The 27,841-nt window shown below is 40.7% G+C and overlaps 1 protein-coding gene across 1 annotated transcript in view; it reads right to left on the bottom strand.

Annotated features, from left to right (window-relative positions):
- The window catches only part of USH2A (usherin), a 795,293-nt gene that overhangs the window by 28,059 nt on the left and 739,393 nt on the right, over nt 1–27,841 (bottom strand). Inside the window, exon 65 of the mRNA XM_012506628.2 lies at nt 1,126–1,335. Within this exon, the coding sequence (XP_012362082.2) occupies nt 1,126–1,335 (210 nt within the window). The remainder of the gene's footprint in view (nt 1–1,125; nt 1,336–27,841) is intronic.

Genomic DNA, 27,841 nt, shown 5'->3' with positions numbered 1-27,841 from the left:
CGTATAATTAAGAAGAGCAGTTAAAAAATGCATACAATGCACTCCAAATATAAATTATTTTAGTTATTATCATTTTATAAGCATGGATAATCAAGGGTTGATTGTATTTACAGCATCTATATTTATTGAGTACAAAGCCCTATAGAAAATATGCTAATATTCCTCTAACATTCAATCCAAGCCTCCCTGTATGTAAGTTATCTGTTGAAATTGTGTTTCAATACCTGACACTCTGGTCTCAAAGGAATTCTCCACACTTGCCCAAATTGTTCCCTAAATTGGCCTAAATAATTCATAGTGTAATACCAGGATCTGCACAATCTCTATACAATGTTTGTGTGAACAAAGTATTATAATCTCCACTTATTCATGAGAAACTTGAGAGTGACACAAGCTATACCACAGAGACAAGAGTCTTCATCCTGCTGGCTGCTGGTCTCTTCATTTAAATAATGCAGGAACTGGTCTAGTTGATTCTTAACATCGCTTCCAGGAAGTGGCTTGGCTAACGCACAATGTGAAAGATGATTTGCCTGAGCAATCTCTCCTGTCTCCCAATGTGCCTCAAATGTGTTAACGAACAAACAGTGGAGCTAGGGCTATGCTGATGGAGCTGCTCTGCTCTCTCTTCTAAAGGGTTAGAACTTTCTTGAATTCACCAAAGGAATGAGAGTTTTCCATGTGTTATTAGAGATTTGTGCATGTCAAAATAGAGATTCCAAGGATATTCTTTGCTCTATTTTTTTTCATACTAACATTTACACCACCAATAATTACCATTTGCCAACTTCTTACTATGTGCCACCACTCTGTTAAGTGGTTGATCTGTTTTCTAATTAAATTAAATTAGTATAATTGTCTTTAAAGTCTTAGTTTCTTACTTTCGTGGAGTCTTTAATACCACCTTTAGCGTCTCTCTCCCTAAGAGTTTACATACTTTATGTGTTTCCTCGGGGTTCACTTTTTCTTCTCTGAGGGATCTTTGTGCTACTAAGTTCACCATAGGGCAACTGAGAATAGAAGGATAAGAAAGATGGAGAGAAAAACAAAAACATAAAAACAAGGGCTGCATAGTAATGATTTTTAAAAGTCAAGCAGTCCTGGATTTTTAGCTCTGCTGCTCACCACTGTCTCAGCACCATGGATGCTGCTGGAGAACAGCCTGTAGAGACTGATGATCCCATTGGGCTTCCCGGGGGCACTGATGTTCACCACTGCTTGGGTAGAAGAGATCGCATGGAACGTGGGGGCTCTGAGACCTTCTGGTGGGGCCGGCCCGGTTCTGCACCATGTCCAGCTACTGGGGGCTTTTCCTGCAGAATTCACCGCCCAGACCTCCAAAGAGAAATTAACAAGACTGTCAAAAGCAAGATATCCTCAGGCTGGAAAAAAAAAAGAAAGGAAAAAAAAAAAAAGAAATTGGCAACCAAAAGCAACTAAACACAACAGGAAGAGATAGACTTTGATCTTGCAACTTTGTAATCACACAGGAAAACAGGCTCTTCCTTTTTTATTTTTATTTTTTGCCTTTTGCCTTTGACCATGTGAACACAAAGGGGGCCATTTAGGATTTCAGAATGCAACGGGTTGATTTAAGCCTAATGAAAAAAACTGCTCATCTCTGTGTGGGAAGTGAAGTGATTTTGTCAGCTTCTGCAAACTGGATGGATCTGCAGACTACATAAAACTCAGCAATTCTTAAACATTGTCCCCACCAAATCTGCATGAAAATTAAATTTCCTTTCATCAAGGAGGGAATAAACATATGGAACCATGTATAATCTTATTTATCAAGAACCATTTGTATAATTAAACACGAATATCCTAAAAGGTTGCCTTAGGTCGTCATTTGCATGAGTAAGTAATTTGTAGGATGTCAGGTACAATAGACAGAGTAGATGGATGTGTGAGTGTATAGGGTTAAATTAGGCCCAATAATAGCCAACTACACAGTGATCAATCAGAATGATAGATCTAAATGGCAATACAAGAAGACCGTCTGCATGTTTAGGAGTAGTAGTATTCCTTAGTAAGCTTTCATGTGAAAGCTTAACTTCAGGAAATTTTTTTCTCATTGTGTTTCTTCTACACTATATATTTTCTAAAAATTTGCCGCTGAGCTTTTAAAGACAAATCTGAAAAACTTGTTTGATTCTACAGTACACACATTCCAGGCATGCAGTATTAAGAAAAAAAAAAAAGCATGCAGAATGTTCAAAATAGGAGATATTTGTGGGGGAAAAAAAGAAAAAACCTGTCAGAATATTTTGCAGTGAGAGTTTAGTTTCATTTTTGTTTACTTTGCTTTTGCATCAATAATATCTTCAAGAGAAGAAACATTAGAGAGATTTTTAGTAGTTAGGTCAACTCCTATCAGTGGTTTTCATACTTTTCTTTTTTTCCGGATTCCTTTGTGAAAGTAAATTTTCTGATGTTGAATTGTTTTCAGGTTGCTGTCAAATGCAAATCTCCAGCCCCTTGCTGATAGGATTGCCAGGAGCCTCATTTTTTAAAAGGGACAACTAACCTACTTACATAGACACACCTGCTCTTTTTAGAGCTCTGATACATCCTCTCATCATTTGCATAATAATCACTCACATTTGTATAAACTCTACATTTTACAAAGCACTTTAACTTATGTCAGCTTATTTAGTCCTTACAATGGCAACCTTGTAACGTGAGCAGAGAATGTATTACTAGTCCCCTTTTAAAGGTGAGGAAATTGAGGCTCAGAAAATTTCACTATCTGGTTCAAGGTGACAAAAGTTACAAGCACTGAAACTAGAATTCTGCTCTCCAGTGCCTGTTTCAGTGAACAGGGTTTTTGATTCTGTATGCCATCCATATGCATAAATAAAATACTCAGAATCACGAAAATTAAATGACTTGTCCATAGACGAATACCTGCAATTCTAGATTAGGTTAAGGTATCTTAGCTTGCGAGGATGGATAGACATGTACAAGTTGTCTTAGGTGAGGGGGGTTTATTTTGGTAAGTATAGGGAAGTAAGGAGCTAGCAATGGGAGAGCCAGATTTCATGGAAGTTAGAGTCCATCCATCAGAATACAACTGCAGCTGCTCTCAGAGTCCCCTCAGAAATAGACGAGGTCAGACTTACACTAGGGAGGGGAGGTGGAGGTTATTCATGAAGAAGTCAGACTTCAGGGCTGATGAGGAGGGTTCCTGTCTCCTCACTCTGCCCCAGAACAACCTCTTTTACTGCAAATATCTTTCTGGGAAGTCGGGGGGTGGGGGATGCCTATTATTGCACAATGAATGACAAGATTTAAAAAAATATTCTTGAAAAAGGAATGCAAAGTAAGGTGCAAATTTTGATATGACATTTTTTGCCAAGAGCAGAACTTTGGTTGGTGATTTAAGGGCAGGCAGAATTTAAATTCAGGCTACAATGGATGGGGAAGAAAATGAGGAAGAAAGTGCAACTAGGTATAATAAAAGAAAAATTCAACAACTTGCCAATTAATTACCGTGCACCAATAGGAGATGGAAGTAGTGCAGGCATAGGGTGTTGAAAGAAAATGAGATGAAATAAGCATAACTCATAGCAAGTGCTCAGCACAGTTCTGGCTCTGGCTTATGAACATTAACTTTTCTTTCATTTTCAATGTAGATATAGAATCATAAATACTATTGAGGCTTTTTAATGGTTGTGTTGTAGATTGTACTAAATCTCAGCCTTCCTGTGTTACGTGAACTTCTACTAGGTGGAGTTCTAGTTCCAAAATGTGATTTAATCCCTGGATTTTAACAACACTTGGGCCTCACTATTATAGTGTTTTGCTATATTTCCTTGGAAATATTCTCTTTGAAAACTAGACAATTCAAAATTCCCCATCACTAATAGAGAATGTATGTAGGCTATTTTGTCTTTGGCAGGAGTCCTTCATAATACATTACTCTTTTCCTAGACTTTCTTTTTAGTATTCAATCAATTTGAGATCAAAATAGCATTCATATAAATCAACATGCTTATGCAAAGCAGGATCAACCTATTTACATGAGCTACTGTGAAAATGAAAACAGTTAGAATGAAGAGAAAGCTGACCGAGATAATGAAGCATTATGAATTTCACAAAACTTGTACCACGAGGCAGTGTCTCTGTTATATCAAACCACTGCGAGAAAAGGAAAAAAGAACCTGTGAATAATATTATTTTCTCTGTCTCCTTCTGTTTCTCTGTCTTTGTCTCTGTCTCTGCTGAGGTAAAAACATTCTTTGTCTAAAACATCACTGTGGATTTTTGTCTATGCCTGGCTAAGCAAGAGTTAAAAGTATTGAAGTGTAGTTCAGGGTTCAGGGTAAAAATACTAACAGATTATGATTATGATTCCCACTGAGAAACAATGCCCCAAGATTTGAGCCTGTCTTTATAGGGTAGAGAAAGAAGCAGCAGAGATCCTGCATAGAAAATTTTTTAGCAATATGTCCCAATCTTTTAGTTGCAATGAACCCATATAAAAATCAATAAATAAAATATCTTGTGAACAAACAGTTGTGTATTCTCTCTTTCTTTAGTGTGTGGGCTTCTCCTAGAAAAATGAAAGAGTGATTATTGGGGAAGAAAAGCAAGTAAGGATTATAAATTCCATGGCCAAGAGACAAAAAAAGGCAAGATGTTCTTCATCTTTGATTTATTCAGGATATCTTTATTCCTACAGTGTTTAGACTGAACATATTTATTCTTTTTTTTATTATTGTACTTTAAGTTCTAGTGTACATGTGAACAACGTGCAGGTTTGTTACATAGGTATACACGTGCCATGTTGGTTTGCTGCACCCATCAACTCATCATTTACATTAGGTATTTCTCCTAATGCTATCCCTCCCCCGGCCCCCACCCCCTTATAGGCCCTGGTGTGTGATGTTCCCCTCCCTGTGTCCATGTGTTCTCATAGACTGAACATATTTATTCTTTTATAATGAAAGATTGAAGATGATTAAAGTTGCTGCTGAAATATATTATTATTTGGGTTTGGTGAACACTTTCACATGTGAATGAGTGGGTGCACACGAAGTTATGATTGTAGAGTCAGAAACTTCCCTAGTCATTAATAATGAAAAGTTAGGACTGACTGACTTGTTGGTTTATTTCTCTAAGGTTTCTGTTGTAACCATGAAAAACGTTACAATGTAAAATGTCATAGAAAACATAGATTAACTACTTTTAATAAGCATAAAAACTAAAATTGTTTAGCCACAAATTCTGTAATTAACTAGCAAAATGATAGATTAATATGTCAGTTTTCAATGGAATTTGTTTTCAATGTAATATATTTTTAAATCTAACTAGAGACTATTACCATATTTATGCTTGTTGTTCATTAAAAAAATGAAATTGTTCTTTTATTTACTCTTTCCTACCCCAAAGGACTAATTATTGTATTTTGCCTTAAAAATTTTTAATTACATGGAGTGTCAACATCTGCCACTAAGCTGCGATAATCACATTGCTGTGAAAACAATGAATTTAATCATTTGTTCTCTCTTGAAAATTGCCTCTTAGAAATCTTCTTCGAGAGAAGTCTTTGTCACAATATATTCCTTAGCCATGGTCATCAAAATGATTTTGGGTACCTGTATCAGAATTTCTGGTGAGAAGACCTTGGACTCTGCCCTTTCAACGTATTTCCAAGTGATTTTTACACCAAATATTATTTGAAAAACACAAAGGCCTATTCTTTACAGAGCCAGGTACAGAATATAGGCACTGTACATTTTCAATTTCTGTTTATGTTATGTCTCTTTAGAGTTATACTTTGCATTACCTTTAGTCATTCAAATAAACACAATAAATGTATCTTGGAATATGTCACAATTCAATAATCATCATAGAGTTAATTACTGTGTTTTTTCACAGTTCCAAACAGAACTAGAGTTTACTGACTTTGTAGAACCACCCCTTGCCTCCTAATTTTCACTTAAGGAGTAATTTCTTGAAACCTTGATATTTCTAGAAATTGCTGAGTCTATTTTTCTCTTAGTGCAGAGGAACATTATTCTAAATGCTCCCAATTTCTCTCAGCCCAACATTTCTCCTCCTAATTTTATTCTAGGAGAAAAGCAAACATTTGTGAACAGAAGCATTGTAATAATTTTTGTGAATGGGAAAGAGAAGGGACCACCAGTCTGCAGAGGATGGGAGAAGGGGAAATGCATCAGAAATCTCCCAGAGTGGTGACCCTTTGGATGCTTCTGTTACTGTGCTAGTTATTCTTTTTTTTTTTGAGACAGAGTCTCGCTCTGTCACCAAGGCTGGAGTGGCGCGATCTCGACTCACTGCGATCTCCACCTCCTGGGTTCAAGTGATTCCCCTGCCTCAGCCTCCTGAGTAGCTGGGACTACAGGTGCCCGCCACCACACCTGACTAATTTTTTGTAGTTTAGTAGAGACGAGGTTTCACCATGTTGTCCAGGCTGGTCTCGAACTCCTGACCTAGTGATCTGCCCGCCTCCGCCTCACAAAGTGCTGGGATTATAGGCGTAAGCCACCGCGCCCGGCCTGTGCTAGTTATTTTTTAGCACGATTTCCACACTTAACTTGTGAAGATTGTTATCACATTCCCATAAGGGAGACAAATAGATATTAAAAAGGTCTTTCTAATGCCTGCATTGTCTAAACAAAGTAATTTTCACCTTAATGCTTTGTCTCGCTCAATGTCTCATATCCTTCTGAAATAACCTTCCTTAGGACTGATGTTTTCCAAGTATTGTATTAGAGCAAAGCTAAGTTATTAATATACATTTCAAGGGGGTTCCTGATGCATTTTTCCTTTATGGTATCATAAGAAAAACCCCTAAATTGTGAAAATATTTTATGATTCTTTTGGCCAAGGAAATGCTACAAGTCTTGTTCAGATCAAGGGAACATACTTCATAATATATGGTTCATGGATGGTTTGTAGACAGGTCAGCACCAAGCTGATGTTTATTTGGTCTTACATTTGCTATTATTCTCCTTATAAAAATGTAATACAGGAGTAACCAAATTCAGCAGACCAGTCTTTTACAAAAGATCTCTAATGTGTTAACTCCTAATGTAAGTGATGATCACTGTCTTTGCGCTTGGAGCAATTTGAGATTCTGTTTTTTATCCAGGCTGCTTATTATAAGAGTTGTATTAGTAAAAGTGTTAACTCTCAGAGATTAAGAGAGGGAAGAATATCTGAGCTCTCTGCAAGTTCTGTAAAACTCTGTAACATACTTCTTTGTGGGATAATAACAATGTTTGATTAAAAAAAACATTTCAACAATTCCGAGGACAAATTTATATCAAGAAGCTCTAAGGAGACATAATTGTTTATAAAAACTAAGGAATGTGAACATAATTTTGTAACAATTCACATCAGAAATAAACAAAAAATCTAGCATGAACAGCTATGCCAGTAATTAATAAGCAGAGTAAACAGGTTGTATGTTAACAGGCAAACAATTAAATTATTTGTTTCCTAGGGGCATGTAATGAGATTGTTATCACATTCCCATGAGGGGGACAAATAGATATTTAAAAGGTCTTTCCAATACCTGTATTGGCTAAGGCCAACAGCTAATTCAATAGATTTGATCAAAATCCCTACTTCTTTCACTGCTGCTGATTTATGACTTTGGCTGTTGTTAGTCATCACTCATTGCAGTTTGCTTTCCAGTGCTCATAAATTATGCCTCATAAATAAAAAGATACAATCAAGGGAATCATATCAATTCATCTACAACCTTGGAGTATATTTTCCCATGGCACTCACGCTAATGCCTTCTTAAAGGGTAGCTTGTCATAGGTTTTGAATATGTTTGAATAGCAATATGCTGAAATCTTCTTTGCCAGAATCGTGGTTAAAGAATGTTGGCGAGAAAGACAATGCAATGAATTTGAAATTACATGATTACAAGATTGTTTTATTTTATGAGTAGCCCTGAAGGCTCCAGTTATGAAGGAATAATGTGCTGAAAAACTCTAGGTAGCTATTTATTTAACTGTCTACCTATCTGATTTTCTTTTTTTTTTTTTTTTTTTTGAGACGGAGTCTCGCTCTGTCGCCCAGGCTGGAGTGCAGTGGCGCAATCTCGGCTCACTGCAAGCTCCGCCTCCCGGGTTCACGCCATTCTCCTGCCTCAGCCTCTCCGAGTAGCTGGGACTACAGGCGCCCGCCACCACGCCCGGCTAATTTTTTGTATGTTTAGTAGAGATGGGGTTTCACTGTGGTCTCCATCTCCTGACCTCGTGATCTGCCCGCCTCAGCCTCCCAAAGTGCTGGGATTACAAGCGTGAGCCACCGCGCCCAGCCTACCTATCTGATTTTCTTTCACCATCAAACGGATGTTTTCCAGCATCTCTGTCTGCATAGAACCTTGCTGGATACAATACAGTCACACTTTTACAGATATAGTCCCTGTATTCCAGGTTCCCTTCATCTAAAACACTTTGGATTAGGCTGATTTTAATTGAATTCTGGGACCCAGGGGAAGACGGTACAGCAGGACATTGTCTTGCTTTCCATGAGCGCTTGTGAAGTTCAGAGACGTGAAGCTACTGGAAAAATAACAAGACATTTCCCATGCTAGAAATGGCTGTCTTGTCGCTACTGCTTCTCATACCACCTTGCTCTTTGGAGCCATTTAATACTTGTGAATATGGTTCTTCTTTAATATCTGAAGAAGGGAAAACTGACCTAACACTGTGAAATACTGAAATTTGCCCTGAAGTTTTTTTTTTTTTTTTTTTTTTTTTTTTTTTTTTTGAGACAGAGTCCCTCTCTGTTGCCCAGGCTGGAGTGCAGTGGCGCCATCTCGGCTCACTGCAAGCTCCACCTCCTGGGTTCACACCATTCTCCTGCCTCAGCCTCCTGAGTAGCTGGGACTACAGGCGCCTGCCACCCCGCCCGGCTAACTTTTTTTGTATTTTTAGTAGAGACGGTGTTTCACTGTCTTAGCCAGGATGGTCTCGATCTCCTGACCTTGTGATCGGCCCGCCTCGGCCTCCCAACCCTGATTCACTTTTAACAATAAAACTAAATAATCAAAGTTTGGAGTTATCACATGCTTTTTTTTTTTTTTTTTTGCTTATATCTGCTCTCCCTAAGAGGAAACAGGAACCCAGCCCGATCCGGCTCTCATGGTGGATACATAAAAGTAGTTTTTGGGTTTATTGAACATTTACACTTTTGTAAGTGTATTCTAAGTACTAATTTTGCATTTTTCCTCCCAACAACCCTATATGTTTGGTATTATTATCCCCACTTTACACATGAGAAAACTGAGGAACACAGAAATTTATGCAACTTGGTAAGCGGTAAGGCTGGCCTTCCAATACAGATATGTGACATAAAAGCCCAAACTCTTTACCCCTTCCTACCTAAGGCCATTAAAAGAAGGCCTGTACACACCTTCCACATGGGTGGGTTGCTACCCTGGGCTTTTCATAGAACCCTGTATGGACTGGCTTTTTCTCTGGAAGGTAAAAAAGTGAGACAGTGGAAATTACCACAAACAATGTGACATCCATCTCTGCTGCCACTTATCATGCTTTGAGCAATATTGCATATTACACAGAAGCAAGTACTACTCATATATTTCATCCTGTTCAAACATGTGTAAATGCATTGAAATTCCATTATGTTCTCTGCAATAATAACTATACCCTAATAGATATAGCATTAAAATATATACTTTATCCACAATAAGTTGCTAGGGGAAGCTAAGATCACAATCACCAATTGTGATTAACATCTCCATGAAGGATAGTAAATTAGGTAAGACTATTTATCATCCATGAATTCAACACATATTGATTGAGCCATTTCTATATGCCAGATGCTGTTCTATGAGCTGGGGATACAACAGTGAACAAGGCTGGCATTAATATCCTGGTGAGGAGAGGCAATCAATAAAAACGCAAATAAAATAAACAGGTAAGGATATATGCTAGAAAGGAAATGATGATATTGTAGGGTGATATACATAAGGTGATATAGCAGAAAATGGTTGGCTTATCCAGGAGGTTCTCTCAACAGATGACCATCAAGCTGGGAAACAATTGGCAGAAGGAACCAGGTGAAGATCTGAGGGAAGAGCATTCTGTGGAAAAGAAAAGCATGTGCAAAGGCCTTAGGGCTAGATCCTCAAGAAGGCCAGTGTGGCTGACCTTAGTGAGTAAGGGCCAGAAAGCAATGGGATGAGGACAGAATTGGACAAAAGTGAGACCATGAAAGTCCTCATGGAATTAGAGAGGAGTTTGCATCTTATGGAATGGGGGAAGTAGGGTTTGCAGTAGGAGAGTGACTTCATTTGATTTTCATTTTACAGAAATGCTGGATACTGAACATCTTCTATGTATTTATATATTAAATCTTACTTTTTTTTTGATAAGTGACAATACCCTAGCCTTAAAGTCAACTTATTTAAAGTTCACAGCAACTTTCCTGGGGTAAGTTTTTTGTTGTTGTTGTTTGTTTTTTTAATCTCAATTTTACAGATAAGAAAACTGAGGTTTAGTGAGTTTAAATTACTAGCTGAAGATCCAGAATTGGTAATTCATGTAGCCCAGATCAGTCTGTCTTCACAGGGTTAGGAATTTGTGCTCCTAATGGGGGTGAATTGAAGAAGCTGAAGTTCAGCAGAGCCACCATTGAACTTGGGGTCAGAAAGTCAGGACTTCAGTTCTGACTCTGTTGCTTTCTGACTAGGTCACTTGATAAGTCATTCAGGTTCTTGACTATGCTAAGAAATAACAACACCTACCCCATAGGACTATTTTAAGATTTACATGCAATATTATTTCTAGAAATTTCTGAGGAATGGGGTAGGGGATGAATACATTTATAAATATTTCATCAATTTTTGAAAGTCCCAAAGCTGCATACAAATGCAATTTGGAGGTAACTGTTGGAGTAGAATTTAAGAAACCAGTCTTTGAACCTGAATCTTAAGGTTCAAATTTGAGTCCTTCAACTTATCAAGTCTATATCCTTGGGCATGGTATCTAATTTTTCAATGCCTCATGTTTCTCACCTGTAAAACAGTATCAGTAATAACACCTATCTCAAATGGTTGTATAAGATTAAATTAGTTAATATACATGCAGTTCTTTTTTTTTTTTGAGATGGAGTCTCACTCTGTTGCCCAGGCTGGAGTGCAGTGGCACAATCTCGGCTCACTGCAAGCTCCGCCTCCCGGGTTCATGCCATTCTCCTGCCTCAGCCTCTCCGAGTAGCTGGGACTACAGGCGCCTGCCACCTCACCCGGCTAATTTTTTGTATTTTTAGTAGAGACGGGGTTTCACTGTGGTCTCGATCTCCTGACCTCGTGATCCGCCCGCCTCGGCCTCCCAAAGTGCTGGGATTACAAGCGTGAGCCACCGCGCCTGGCCTATATGCAGTTCTTAACACAGCCCTTAGCACACAGCAAACCCTAAATAAATAATAGTGATTACTATCACATTATTTGTGTGAAAAGACAGGAGAGACTGACTTAACAGTTTGGGGGATCTAGTGGGGCTAGATAGCAATTCTGCAACTCACTTCTGGATTCTAGTTAGTTGTTATGCATTAATAAGATTGGAAAACCCTCCACAGCATTTGGAATTTAGCCCACACCTCCCTCTGTATCTTTCTTCCACGTACTTCTGTACTCTAGAGCTTTGAGGGTTAGAGTAAATAAAAGCCTGGCTTTTCAAAAATATTGCTCTACATTGAAATTTGTTAATTGGATGGCTTCTCTACTTTGTCTTATTATTAGTTAAAATTTCTCAAAAAGTCCTCAAACATGAACAAAAGAAAAAATTAGAGCAATTCAATGGATTCTTTAGAGAAAAGGATTTTATTACTGGTTTCCATTAGAAATATGCCTATAGGAATCACAGAACTGTACAGTTTTCTAGATGCTTATAGGCATCTTAGTAATGATCAGATCCATCAACAGATAGATAAATCAATTAACAAGAAGAAGTCTCAACTATGTTCTTACAAATTACCATTTAAGGCATCTGACTTATTTGAATGTGTTAACATTTTTGTTTCCACCTGCAGATTAGATTGCTTTATATATCCTGAGATGTTTATTTATAATTTAATGGTAATATGCTATTGGTTCAAGTACTTAAATACAATCCTCCTTAAGTCTTCAAATTTACTTAGTGGTTCATCAATAATCATAGAGTGACAAGCCAAAGCTGGCCAGGTTATCCTCTAGCCCAGAAAGGATTCTACTGGTGAAGGCATTGTTACATATTGGTTGAGAAGCAGCATCAATCTGAGTGTGGAGGATGAGCTGGATTTTCCCCAGATCCATTCTCTGCCCTTCTCTGGCTTGGTCTGTACCCCAGAAGCCTGACTTCATCAGACTGCCTCACCTGGAATCTTTTCTCCTCTGGCTCCTTTCCATTAGTGTTTGATCAAAGGGAAGAGAGAGTTCAGGTTCTTTGTTTCTCCTGCTCCTCTCTTTGGCACTGCATGTTGACAAGGCTGAATTTCCTCTCAATGACCCACTTTCTTCCATTGTCCCTGCAGGCCTAGAAGGTAACAGCTTCTGGCTCTTCCTACTCCCTGGGTACTTTAACATCCCCTATTGATTTTCTTAATTCTGCCCACAACTCCATAAATAGCCTCTTCATTAAATTTTCTTCAAGTACCCTTTGAATGTGCCATATGTTTCCTGCTGAGATCCCGATTGACACAGTGGAGAATGTTTTGAACCATTACATGGGTACCAATAACAGTAGGTGGGCTAAGAGGGGCTTCTAAACATAAGGATGGAGATTTAGAAAGGGATTTCTTTTTGTAAGACTGAAGGAACAGAGAAATGGTGCCTCTTCATGTCTCTGTGGAATGATTTTAGTCAAGTACCTCTTTAATATCAAGGTGCCTGCACAAAACCATCTGGCTGGAGAGTAGAATAAGAGTGGCCTTTAGAGTTCGGTGTGGAAATCATGCTGTCCCTGAAGATAAAGAAGCTGCCTCTTCCTCTCTGGGTCTGTTTTGCCATCGCTCAGATCTTGCAAACATCAACATTCCTAGCCATATTTTTATGGATACATTATTCATGGGCATCTTTATTTGTCTTATCAACTACACTTTAAGTCCCTGAAGGGGAGAGTGCATGGATTTTAGCCTACTGCCTCAATCCTAGTAACTACGTATACACTTTGAACATTGTAGGTGCTTAATAAGGACAGGTTATTCGATACTCAGTTTACAGGATAAAGGAAAATAAGTAAAACACATCTTATCTTTTCCTAGATGTTTTTACAGGACCTAAGTTTCAGGTGACTTTGGGAGCCTTTGTTTTCATGGCCATCTGAAGAGCCATGAGGGCAGGCTGGAATTACACATTATCTACATTCAGTTGAAGAGCATTCTGTTGTGTTTGACATTTTGTTTCCAGCAAACAGGCTTCCAACCCAGAGACAGGAAGATCAATATCAGCTTAAGTGAAATATAAATCTGAGTTGCATCTGTATGAGGGTGAGAACCAACCCATCTTCACATGGATAACTTGTCCCAAAGGCGCCATAAAGATTGCCAACAATAGAAGCTTTAGAATAAAGTCCTAAGGGTTGCCATGAGGGATGGCAAGAATTAGAGCATGCTCCTGAATGTGCTCACACCCACAGGTAGAAATGATCTCCCGTGGGAACAAAAGGCTTGATGTGAAAAATGATCAGGCCCCAGGCGTAGTGGCAGACTTCAGTTTTCTATATGTGGAAATGTCCCAGTGGCCTTCAGTCTAAGCTGTGCACTCAGGCCCTAAAGTTTTAGAATACACTGCCTGAGTCAGACAATATCAATAAATCATTTAAAACTTTGAGCCATGGGAGTTGGGGTGGGCGTGGGGAGCTTAGTTCTTGTGGGAGAAATTAACCAGACAAAAACCTCCATGCTGGTCGGAAATACATTAGTGAGATTAATACCTAATTAAATGCAAGTCCAAAACTAAACAGAAAACATGCTCAATATGTTTTCTCTAAATGTGATATAGAAAAGGGATGGGGTAGTTAGTTAGAATGGCGATCATTAAAAAGTCAGGAAACAACAGATGCTGGAGAGGATGTGGAGAAATAGGAACACTTTTACACTATTGGTGGGACTGTAAACTAGTTCAACCATTGTGGAAATCAGTGTGGCAATTCCTCAGGGATCTAGAACTAGAAATACCATTTGACCTAGCCATCCCATTACTGGGTATATACCCAAAGGATTATAAATCATGCTGCTATAAGGACACATGCACACGTATGTTTATTGCAGCACTATTCACAATAGCAAAGACTTGGAACCAACCCAAATGTCCAACAATGATAGACTGGATTAAGAAAATGTGGCACATATACACCATGGAATACTATGCAGCCATAAAAAACGATGAGTTCATGTCCTTTGTAGGGACGTGGATGATACTGCAAACCATCATTCTCAGCAAACTATCGCAAGGACAAAAAATCAAACACTGCATGTTCTCACTCACAGGTGGGAATTAAACAATGAGAACACATAGACACAGGAAGGGGAACATCACACTCCGGGGACTGTTGTGGGGTGGGGAGAGGGGGGAGGGGAGAGGTGGGGGGAGGGGGGAGGGATAGCATTAGGAGATATACCTAATGCTAAATGACGAGTTAATGGGTGCAGCACACCAACATGGCACATGTATACATATGTAACAAACCTGAACACTGTGCACATATACCCTAAAACTTAAAGTATAATAATAAAATTTAAAAAAAAGGGATGGGGTAAGGGTGATAGCAATAGAAAACAGGCAATACAAAGCAAGTAGCTAATTGCAGAAAAGTAGAGTCAGACTATCAGTTTGGAATTTTAATCATGGGTATGTGGGTAAATTACTCTTTTTCTGAGAAGAGAAATGGCAAGGACGAGAAGGGTTGAACTTCCTAGTGGAAGGAGTATCACACCTTTAGAGGCAACTGTACTCCTGATTATTTTTACAGTTATTTTTACACTCTAACATTTTATTAATGATTTGTTGATATAGACAAAAGAAATGTCTTAACCTGGCTTTTTTACTGTCTTGAATGAAAGTTTCTCCTTCTTTTAACTAGTGAGATCCTGGGGTTATCGGATGGGAGCAGGGACCCACTAAGTAGCAGGCATCCTACTAGACACACAGATTTCTTAGTTCTCATAACACACCCATTTTTTTAAATGAGAAAAGTGAAGTTATCAGAAATTAAGTATCTTTCTTGCACAAACTATGTGATCTTCACTCAGCTTCTTCATTTGGAAAACAGGAAGGGTATGAGCATCCAATGTGAAAGAGCGCAAGGATTGTCAATATCTCACAGGTGTGGAGTATTTGTTCGCGTGGTTGGTGTGTGTAGTGTATTAGCGCAGTTCTTGCTTCTGGCTGGCAGCATTTCCCACATACCTCATGCAGCCCTGCCTGTAGGAGGTGGGCCCTGCGACCACACCTGCTCAATCATAGTCCTCTGTTCTCTTGGTTCACAGGAAGGCAGATAGTGCAATAGGATCAGTCAGAGTCCTGCACTTGGTTGACTTATAGTCCTCCTTCCACTCTAAGGTGGATGGGTAATAATAATAATCATTACTGTTATGTGGGTGAAGTGGTTTCTATATATGAGGCACTGTTCCAAGCACATTCACATATTAACTCATTTAACCTCAGAGCAAGCCTATGAGTCCAGTGCTATATCTATTCACATTTTAAAGATAAGAAAACTGATGCACAGGAAGGGCTTGAATCTGGGAGTGTTAGTGGTGATTTCCTCAGATGCCTGGTGAGAGTGTGCAGAATGAAGCCAAATAGAGAAAGGCTGAGATGGGGCAAGGAGGGAGAGAATGAATGAATCCTACAGCATCCGAGTCCTGCATCCCAGGTTTCCAGGGCCTGGTGTTTATATCTTTTCTTTGGTTTCAAGAGATTCCTTCAATGCCCTTCCCAGATGTGAGAGCAGAAACAATTCCCTTCTGTTTAACTCAGTTTATGTTGGCTTTCTGTTACTTGTAGTGAAATAGTCATGATAACTTTTTGATAGTGTGGGTTTTCTCAGGAACATAAATGAGACTTGTTTGTAGCTAACTAAATAAGTTTATTATTTATTTACATTCATATGTTATAGAATAGCTATTCTTTTAAAAATATATTAGTGAATAAATATGTTAGGTTTCAATGAGAGACACAACTAATGATATTTCCATATGTCCATCTTGGTGATGAATAACCATATATCCACTTATTATCTGAAGCTGATTTCATACATTCACTTGCATCAACACAACTTAAAGCTAAATATCATTAGAAAATTCTGTTGCTTTGGGTCAGAATTTATTTTGTCAGGTTTTACAAACTGTAGATTACAAAAACCAAACAAGAGAAGATAAAGTTTGACTAGAATTTCTAAAAATTATATGCCTGTAGCTTACCACTACTCTGCCCATAGAATACAGAGCTAGAGGGTGCTTCCTTTTATAGATGAGTGCTATGAACTGACTGTTTTTGTCCCCTTCAGATACATATGTTGAAGGCTAATCTTGAATATGATGGTATGGAGGCCTTTGGGAGGTTATTAGGTTGCATAGGGTAGAGCCCTCATGAACGGGACTAGTGTTCTTCTACCTGGTATATGTGGATATAAGGAGAAGACCATTATCTGCAAGCCAGAAGGTGGCCCTCACCAGACACTGAATCTGCAGGTGCCTTGACCTTGTACTTCTCCGCCTCTAGAACTGTGGGAAATAAATATTTGTTATTTAAAGCCACCCTGTCTATGATATTCCATCATAGCAGGCCTAACTTATATTATGAGGAAAGGCCCAAAGAGGTTATGCGCTCAAAGATCCAGAAGTAGTGAGAGAAGGAGTAGAAGATGTTGGCCTTTCTCCCTCCCACTTCTAACTCATTGCCAACCATTGGGTAGCCTATGGTGGGGGCTGGTGAGGGGAAGGCCTCCACAGTACCTCTGGCAGTCTTCAGGCAGCTGCCACTGGCAGCAACAGTGAGGATCCCCTTCTGTGTCTCCTCCACAGCCCTTCTTTCCATCCTCTTGTTTGGGGGCAGTGTTGGTCTGTTAGAAAGCAGCAGACTGTCATTCTGCTTGGGCTCCTGCAGCACTAGCCCTAAGTTCAGACCCCATGCCATGAGTCACACAGTTTCCTCTAAGGCTGACCTGCTGCTTCTCAGTCACCCAGTCATGAGGCACCAGAAGCCTTCAGAGACCCTGAGTGTGCGTGGGCACTTATTGCAAAAATCTGTCAAAGTGAGGAAGTTTCAGGAAAACTAATTAAGTCACTGACAGCATGATTCAGTGAAAGGGGGGGTGGTGGCAGGCCCTATCAAATCCGCGGTGAGTCATTGCCTTAAGCAAGAGTATGAATATGAATGCACAATTACTGAGAGCTATTCATTAGCCTCGGCTCACTCCCCAAAGGTAAAAACCAAAATGTCTTAACGGAGTAGACTCACACCCAGGTCCCTCTCAAAGCCTGTGGGAAAAATATTGTCTTAATTTGCTGCTAAACAGTTAAGAACTGCTCCACATAGAATTTGGAGGTTCACACTGCATGTATTAGAATAGTCCAATTTTGAAAGAGTTGAAGATAGAAATGATTATTGTCTTTAAAAAAATCTTCTTGGATTTGTAAATATTCTGTAGCACAAGCAAGACTGTGATCTCTTTTTAAGGAAGAGGTCTGTGCAATGGAAGAATTTTATTTAGTACAGATGCATCTCATTTATGCATGGAACATACATTCACAGGGTTGTTTGAGAATTAGATTTTGGTAAACTAAGTTGCATTCAAAATTCACAGAGAATGTTTGCTTTCTAATAGGACCCTGCACTGCACTCTGTAAAGCCACCAACCCATTCTTGTGGAAAACAAGAAAAAATAATCTTCCTAATTTTTTGATTCATATTTTAGATCTAACTGGCTTTATTAAAGCTAATCCTGCAGAGTGTTATTGTCAGGCCTCTGAGCCCAAGCCAAGCCATCGCATCCCCTATGACTTGCATGTATACATCCAGATGGCCTGAAGTAACTGAAGATCCACAAAAGAAGTAAAAATAGCCTTAACTGATGACATTCCACCATTGTGATTTGTTTCTGCCCCACCCGAACTGATCACTGTACTTTGTAATCTCCCCCACCCTTAAGAAAGTTCTTTGTAATTCTCCCCACCCTTGAGAATGTACTTTGTGAGATCCACCCCTGACCGCAAAACATTGCTCTTAACTTCACCGCCTATCCCAAAACCTGTAAGAACTAATGATAATCCATCACCCTTTGCTGACTCTCTTTTCGGACTCAGCCCACCTGCACCCAGGTGAAATAAACAGCCGTGTTGCTCACACAAAGCCTGTTTGGTGGTCTCTTCACACAGACGCGCATGAAATTTGGTGCTGTGACTTGGATCGGGGGACCTCCCTTGGGAGATCAATCTCCTGTCCTCCTGCTCTTTGCTCCATGAGAAAGATCCACCTACGACCTCAGGTCCTCAGACCGACCAGCCCAAGAAACATCTCACCAATTTCAAATCCGGTAAGCGGCCTCTTTTTACTCTCTTCTCCAACTTCCCTCACTATCCCTCAACCTCTTTCTCCTTTCAATCTTGGCGCCACACTTAAATCTCTCCCTTCTCTTAATTTCAATTCCTTTCATTTTCTGGTAGAGACAAAGGAGACACGTTTTATCCGTGCACCCAAAACTCTGGCACCGGTCACGGACTGGGAAGGCAGCCTTCCCTTGGTGTTTAATCATTGCAGGGACGCCTCTCTGATTATTCACCCACGTTTCAAAGGTGTCAGACCACGCAGGGACGCCTGCCTTGGTCGTTCACCCTTAGCGGCAAGTCCCGCTTTTCTGGGAGAGGGGCAAGTATCCCAACCCCTTCTCTCCGTGTCTCTACCCCTTCTCTGCTTTTCTGGGGGAGGGGCAAGTATCCCTCAACCCCTTCTCCTTCACCCTTAGCGGCAAGTCCCGCTTTTCTAGGGGGCAAGAACCCCCAATCCCTTATTTCCACACCCCGACCTCTTATCTCTGTGCCCCAATCCCTTATTTCTGCACCCTGACCTCTTATCTCTGTGCCCCAATCCCTTATTTCTGCACCCTGACCTCTTATCTCTGTGCCCCAATCCCTTATTTCCGTGCCCCAACCCCTTCTCTGCTTTTCTGGAGGGCAAGAACCCCCCACCCCTTCTCTGTGTCTCTACTCTTTTCTCTGGGGTTGGCCCCTTCATTATGGGCAAGCTTCCACCTTCCATTCCTCCTTCTTCTCCCTTAGCCTGTGTTCTTAATAAAACCTCTTCAACCCTTACCTGACCTAAAATCTAAGCATCTTATTTTCTTCTGCAATGCCACTTGACCCTAATACAAACTTGACAATAGTTCCAAATAGCAGGAAAATGGCACTTTCAATTTTCCCATCCTATAAGATCTAAATAATCCTTGTTGTAAAATGGGAAAATGGTCTGAGGTGCCTGACGTCCAGGCATTCTTTTACACATCAGTGCCTTCCTAGTCTCTCTGCCAATGCAACTTGTCCCAAATCTTCCTTCTTTCCCTCCTGCCTGTCCCCTCAGTCCCAACCCCAAGCGTCGCTGAGTCTTTCTAATCTTCCTTTTCTACAGACCCATCTGACCTCTCCCCTCCTCGCCAGGGGAGGTCCCAATTCTTCCTCAGCCTCCGCTCCTCCACCCTATAATCCTTTTATCACCTCCCCTCCTCACACCTGGTCTGGCTTACAGTTTGTTCCATGACTAGCCCTCCCCCACCTGCCCAGCAATTTATTTTTAAAAAGGTGGCTGGAGCTAAAGGCACACTCAAGGTTAATGCTCCTTTTCCTTTATCCCAAATCAGATAGCATTTAGGCTCTTTTTCATCAAATACAAAAATCCAGCCCGGTTCATGGCTTGTTTGGCAGCAATCCTGAGACGCTTTACAGCTGTAGACCCTAAAAGGTCAAAAGGCTGTCTTATTCTCAATATACATTTTATTACCCAATCTGCTCCTGACATCAAATAAAACTCCAAAAATTAGAATCTGGCCCTCAAGCCCCACAACAGGATTTAGTTAACCTCACCTTCACGGTGTACAAGAATAGAAAAAAGTTGCAATTCCTTATCTCCACTGTGAGACAAACCCCAGCCACATCTCCAGCACACAAGAACTTCCAAACACCTGAACCGCAGCAGCCAGGTGTTCCTCCAGAACCTCCTCCCCCAGGAGCTTGCTACACGTGCCAGAAATCTGGCCACTGGGCCAAGGAATGCCTGCAGCCCAGGATTACTCCTAAGCTGTGTCCCATCTGTGCGGGACCCCACTGGAAATTGGGCTGTTCGACTCACCTGGCAGCCACTCCCAGAGCCCCTGGAACTCTGGCCCAAGGCTGTCTGACGGACTCCTTCCCAGATCTTCTCAGCTTAGCGGCTGAAGACTGACACTGCCCAATCGCCTCGGAAGCCCCCTAAACCATCACGGACACCGAGCTTCGGGTAACTCTCACAGTGGAAGGTAAGCCCATCCCCTTCTTAATCAATATGGAGGCTACCCACTCCACATTACCTTCTTTTCAAGGGCCTGTTTCCCTTGCCTCTGTAACTGTTATGGGTATTGATGGCCAGGCTTCTAAACCTCTTAAAACTCCCCAACTCTGGTGCCAACTTAGACAATACTCTTTTAAGCACTCCTTTTTAGTTATCCCCATCTGCCCAGTTCCCTTATTAGGCTGAGACACTTTAACTAAATTATCTGCTTCCCTGACTATTCCTGGACTACAGCCACATCTCATTGCTGCCCTTCTCCCCAACCCAAAGCCTCCTTCGCGTCTTCCTCTCGTATCCTCCCACCTTAACCCACAAGTATGGGACATCTCTACTCCTTCCCTGGCAACGGATCACATGCCCATTACCATCCCATTAAAACCTAATCACCCTTACCCGGCTCAAGGCCAATATCCCATCCCACAGCATGCTTTAAAAGGTTTAAAGCCTGTTATCACTAGCCTGCTATAGCATGACCTTTAAAGCCTGTAAACTCTCCTTACCATTCCCCCATTTTACCTGTCCTAAAACCAGACAAGGCTTACAAGTTAGTTCAGAATCTGCGCCTTATCAACCAAATTGTTTTGCCTATCCACCCCGTGGTGCCAAACCCGTATACTCTCCTATCCTCAATACCTCCCTCTACAACCCATTATTCTGTTCTGGATCTCAAACATGCTTTCTTTACTATTCCTTTGCACCCTTCCTCCCAGCCTCTCTTTGCTTTCACTTAGACTGACTCTGACACCCATTAGGCTCAGCAAATTACCTGGGCTGTACTGCCACGAGGCTTCACAGACAGCCCCCATTACTTCAGTCAAGCCCAAATTTCATCCTCATCTGTTACCTATCTCGGCATAATTCTCATAGAAACACACGTGCTCTCCCTGCTGATCGTGTCTGATTAATCTCCCAAACCTCAATCCCTCACAAAACAACAACTTTCCTTCCTAGGCATGGTTAGTGCGGTCAGGATTCTTACACAAGAGCCAGGACCGCACCCTGTAGCTTTTCTGTCCAAACAACTTGACCTTACTGTTTTAGCCTAGCCCTCATGTCTGTGTGCAGCGGCTGCCACTGCTTTAATACTTTTAGAGGCCCTTAAAATCACAAACTATGCTCAACTCACTCTCTACATTTCTCATAACTTCCAAAATCTATTTTCTTCCTCATACCTGACGCATATACTTTCTGCTCCCTGGCTCCTTCAGCTGTACTCACTCTTTGTTAAGTCCCACAATTACCATTGTTCCTGGCCCGGACTTCGATCTGGCCTCCTACATTATTCCTGATACCACACCTGACCCTCATGACTGTATCTCTCTGATCCACCTGACATTCATCCCCATTTCCCCATATTTCCTTCTTTCCTGTTCCTCACCCTGATCACGCTTGATTTCTTGATGGCAGTTCCACCAGGCCTAATCGCCACACACCAGCAAAGGCAGGCTGTGCTATAGTACAAGCCACTAGCCCGCCTCTTAGAACCTCTCATTTCCTTTCCATCGTGGAAATCTATCCTCAAGGAAATAACTTCTCAGTGTTCCATCTGCTATTCTACTACTCCTCAGGGATTATTCAGGTCCCCTCCCTTCCCTACACATCAAGCTTGAAGATTTGCCCCCACCCAGGAATGGCAAATTAGCTTTACTCAACATGCCCTGAGTCAGATAACTAAAATACCTCTTAGTCTAAGTAGACACTTTCACTAGATAAGTAGAGGCCTTTCCTACAGGGTCTGAGAAGGCCACCGCAGTCATTTCTTCCCTTCTGTCAGACGTAATTCCTCAGTTTAGCCTTCTCACCTCTATATAGTCTGATAACAGACCAGCCTTTATTAGTCAAATCAGCCAAACAGTTTTTCAGGCTCTTAGTATTCAGTGAAACCTTTATATCCCTTATGGTACTCCGTCTTCAAGAAAAGTAGAACGGACTAAAGGTCTTTTAAAAAGACCTTTACCAAGCTCAGCCAAGCTCAGACCTCACCAAGCTCTGCCACCAACTTAAAAAGGACTGGACAATACTTTTACCATTTTCGCTTCTCAGAATTCAGGCCTGTCCTCAGAATGCTACAAGGTACAGCCCAGTTGAGCTCTTTTTTATTAGGCCCCAGTCTCATTCCAGACATCAGACCAACTTAGGCTTTGCCCCAAAAAAACTTGTCATCCCTACTATCTTCTGTCTAGTCATACTCCTATTCTCCATTCTCAACTACTCATACATGCCCTGCTCTTGTTTACACTGCCAGTTTACACTGTTTCTCCAAGCCATCACAACTGGTATCTCCTCGTGCTATCCCCAAACTGCCACTCTTAACTCTTGAAGTAAATAAATAATCTTTGCTGGCAGGACTATGCTGAATCTCCTTAGGCATTCTCTAATCAGATGTCCTAGGTCCTCCCAATTCTTAGACCTTTTATACCTGTTTTTCTCCTCTTATTCCATTTAGTTTTTCAATTCATACAAAACCTTATCCAGGCCGTCACCAATAATTCTACATGACAAATGTTTCTTCTAATAACCCCACAATATCACCCCTTACCACAAAATCTTCCTTCAGATTAATCTCTCAGTCTATGTTCCCACGCTGCCCCTAATCCTGCTTGAAGCAGCCCTGAGAAACATTGCCCATTCTCTCTCTCCATACCACCCCCCAAAAAATTTTCACCGCCCCAACACTTCAACACTATTTTGTTTTATTTTTCTTATAAATATAAGAAAGCAGGAATGTCAGGTCTCTGAGCCCAAGCCAAGACATCACATCCCCTATGACTTGCACGTACACATCCAGATGGCCTGAAGTAACTGAAGGTCCACAAAAGAAGTAAAAATAGCCTTAACTGATGACATTCCACCATTGTGATTTGTTTCTGCCCCACCTGAACTGATCACTGTACTTTGTAATCTTCCCCACCCTTAAGAAAGTTTTTTGTAATTCTCCCCATCCTTGAGAATGTACTTTGTGAGATCCACCCCTGACCACAAAACATTGTTCTTAACTTCACCGCCTATCCCAAAACCTATAAGAACTAATGACAATCCACCACCCTGTGCTGACTCTCTTTTCGGACTCAGCCCACCTGCACCCAGGTGAAATAAACAGCCATGTTACTCACACAAAGCCTGTTTGGTGGTCTCTTCACACAGACGTGCATGAAAGTTATCCTTCAGAATCCCAGAATTCTGGAAGCTATGCTGAAATGACTCAAACTAGAAAATCTCCTGTTTTAAATGATGGTGAACTTTACTCTTACCACCAAAGACCGGACCTCCCAAGTAAGAAATAAAAGAAAATAAAACAACAATAACAAAATCCAAATAAAATCCATGAGGAAGATTAAAATAAATTATTTGAGAAGCTGAGAGATGGACTTCATAGATAATATATTCTGTTCTCCTTTCTAGTTTCACATCAAAACAATAGAACCCTTCTTTAGGAAAGCCAGGATAGACCAATGTCAGTAGGCTATCATCAATGATCGTCATGTAAATTAGGCATTTGTGGGGAGCCGGCTTCACTTATTTGGGCTATCTGTTTATGACAGTTTAAGCTAGTGATTCTCAACCCTGGCTGCACATGAGAATCACCTGGGAACCTTTTGAATCGCATGGATTCCCGAACCCATCCCAGAATCAGAACTACAAGGGAATGAGGACTGGGTATCGTCACCCAGAATGTTGTGAAATTTCCCCAGGTGATTCTAATGCGCAAAGCTGAGAACCACTGATTCAGAAAATCACTGCTTGAAAATAAGGCTTAAGTAGCATAGCAGCAATGTCTCACTCTCTGAGGCAGTATTTTCAAAAAAAGTGGGTTGTGGACCATCCAGGCTGCTTGTTAAAAATACAGGTTGCTAGGCCGGGCGCGGTGGCTCATGCCTGTAATCCCAGCACTTTGGGAGGCTGAGGTGGGTGGATCATGAGGTCAGGAGATTGAGACCATCTTGGCCAACATGGTGAAACTCTGTCTCTACTAAAAATACAAAAAACTAGCTGGGCGTGGTGGTGCATGCCTGTAATCCCAGCTACTTGGGAGGGTGAGGCAGGAGAATTGCGTGAACCAGGGAGTCAGAGGTTGCAGTGAGCTGAGATCACACCATTGCACTCCAGAGTGGCCACAGAGCGAGACGCTGTCTCAAAAAAAAAAATACTGGTTGCTGGGGTCCCTTCCCTTTCCACCCAGGAGTCTGCCCTTTGAACAAGCTCTTAGGTCCTCCACTTGTACTATAAACAGTAGGGATGCTACCTTTAGGGCATTCCATATTGAAGTATTAGTGAACACTTAGAAGGTGCTTGTGATATCACATGGATTTTGCTCACCTTCAAAGGAGCTAGTTACCAAGCTGGTTATATGAATTGTGGTGAGGTGAGTGACATTTGCTGCTCATTTAATTTTCCTCTTTGGTTTTCTGCAGTGAGTAGCTCCTCCCTCTCTGTAAGTATCCATTTCTCCAGATATTTCCTGACCCTCCTGCCCATTAGAACTCATCCATCACTTTTGAAGGCCGAGGTGGGTGGATCACGAAGTTAGGAGTTCAAGACTAGCCTGGCCAAGATGGTGGAATCCCATCTCTACTAAAAATACAAAAAAGAATTAGCCAGGCATGGTGGCAGGCACCTGTAATCCCAGCTACCAGGAGGCTGAGGCAGAGAATTGCTTAAACCCGAGAGGCGGAGGTTGCAGTGAGCCTAGATTGTGCCATTGCACTCCAGCCTGGGCGACAGAACGAGACTATGTCTCAAAAAAAGAAGAAGGAAAAAAAAAAGAAGAAGGAAAAACAAAAGAACTTATCCATGTGATACCCTCTTCTATCACTGGCCAACTGATGGAATGAGTTGATTTAGACTAGTGAAAACTGTTTTGTTCTTTTCACATAGCTAAATTTTAACAACTGCCTTCAATGATTTAACTCAAAACCAGAAATGAGTACAATGATGTAATGTAGTGTAGGAAGGTGGTGGGGAGCCCCATCTGACACTTGCAGGGCACACCATGTGGGTGGCAACCTCCCCAACTATACATCCTCACAATCTTCTGATTAATCCTTCCACACTGCTAGGAAGTTTCTCAGGTCTTTGCTTTTATTCCCTACAATCTACAATTACCTCAAAAACACACTCCTCTGCAGAAGGGTCAAATCACTGTCAGTTGTTGGGTGAGCAGATGTATATAGGACAATGAAGGTGTTTTCAAAGGCAACTTGCAGATGAAGTAACCCTCAAGTGGATTTGAGAGCAATGCATATTCATCACAAATACAAAATGCTCTTTTGTTAAAGAAAAATAAATTGTTTTAGTATATAACTTCCTAAATGACTTCTGTAGGATCACTCAGTGTCCACATAGACTCAATGTTTACACAGGCTAAATGAAACTAATACTTTCTGATGATTTATTTCAGCATTTAATCTATGCTTTTCAAAATATTATTTTCCATAAGAACTGGGCCTTTGGGCTAAGCTAAATTTTGATTTTCTTTGTTTTCTATCCTTATGTTGTAACTACATGGGATTAGCTAATAAATAAAAGTTGGAGATCAAAACCCAAATTAAATACTTTCATTTGAGTGAGATGAGTATGGAGGAGGAGTGTAACACAGAGCCGATAGTAACAGTTGCAAAAGAAACCACACAGCCTAAGGTTCTTAACTTGCCTCTCCCCTGAAATGTGGGTCCCTTGGTTCTTGGTCATCCTTAGTGCCTGATGAAAAATCTGACTAGAGACAAGACACATGCTTGGAGCTTTCCATTCCATAGAAAACTGGGATGGGGCCTGGCACAGTGGCTCATGCCTGGCAGGCTGATCACTTGAGGTCAGGGGTTCAACATCAGCCTGGCCAATATGGCAAAACCCCGTCTCTACTAAAAATACAAAAAAAAATTAGCCTGGTGTGGTGGTGCATGCCTGTAATCTCAGCTACACTGGAGGCTGAGGCAGGAGAATCCTTTGAACCTGGCAGGCAGAGGTTGCAGTGAGTTGAGATCTCGCCACTGCACTCCAGCCTGGGTGACAGAGCGAGACTCTGTCTCGAACAAACAAACAAACAAAAACTGGAATGAGACTTCTACAGGTCATGTGACCAGAATTTAACCCAACGACACAACACAATACCATAGAAAGTTTGTGTTTCTTATATATGGGTCATTAAGTTGAGTTTAATTAGCGGCTGAAGATTTTATGCTGATTTCATCCAGCTCTCTCACGAAGGTACCATTTTTATTTGTAAGGGAGACTAGATAATTGATAGCTTTGATAATGTGACACTTCTCAATAAAGGTAATGAGGAAAGAACAAAAGGGCAGGCATATAGGTTCTAGCTGTTTCTAACAGTGTTACGTTTCTGATGGTGGCATCAGTATGTATTACAGTTCTTATCCTAAACTCTTGGGGGCCTGATGTGTTTTAAAATAATTTTGTTTTTAGATATTGAAATAGGATAAAATGTATATACTGTATATTTTGTAATATCCATACCATGATCTGATTAGCTATCTTATAATAAAGCAATATTTTGTAGCAAAACATATAAATATTCATATTAAATGGGATAAATAAATACCGTAAATAGTCTCAAGTCTGTTTAGATTGGAATTTGTTGCCAAATGACTTGGGGCAAAGCAAGAAAATACTTTTAAGAGATTTTTAGACTTGGAATTGCAAACAAGGGATTATGGATTTATATCTGTGTATTTTTCCAAACCATTCGAGAATTTATTTATATTTTCAAATCTTATTAATTCGGTAATTTGTCCCATACATTATTGTCCTAAAATATTCTTTTCATGCTTAAAATGTGCCCTGTATTCACTGTACTCATTGATTTGGTCACTATTTTTTTGGTGACTTATTATTTTTATTATTTCATGTTATAATAAGCTTTTTAAGGCTCAGTTTCCTCTTTTAGAAAATTTCTGTTGGCATTGTTCCCGGCACTTAAGTGCTCACATCAGTCAGTAAGCTTTCTTTGACTGCAAGCAAGAGGCACTGATTCTGACTTAAGCAAATGAGAATTTACTGTGGGTATATGGAATTGAAAGAACGGTTGAAGAACCATGCTTGAAAATAGCAAGGAAAAGAAAAACTTTTAGATTGAGGTTAGGGATATTTTATCAGGACTTCTCACCTCCACCTTTTAAAATTCTGAGTCACTCTGCTGGAGATCAAGCCCCAGGCAAATCTGAGGGGCTGAGCGGCTCGTGTGTCCCCCACTTGGCTAGGAGACAGCTTGACACATTGATTGACACTCCCACCACGCCTGAGCAAAGGGTGGGGGAAGCACATTCTTCCACAGGAAATGAGGTTGTTATCACAAGA

This window comes from Nomascus leucogenys, chromosome 5 (assembly GCF_006542625.1).
Source record: "Nomascus leucogenys isolate Asia chromosome 5, Asia_NLE_v1, whole genome shotgun sequence".
NCBI classification, from domain to species: domain Eukaryota; kingdom Metazoa; phylum Chordata; class Mammalia; order Primates; family Hylobatidae; genus Nomascus; species Nomascus leucogenys.
The sequence above is the reverse complement of the archived record's forward strand: the minus strand, read 5'-3'. Positions and strand labels throughout refer to the sequence as shown.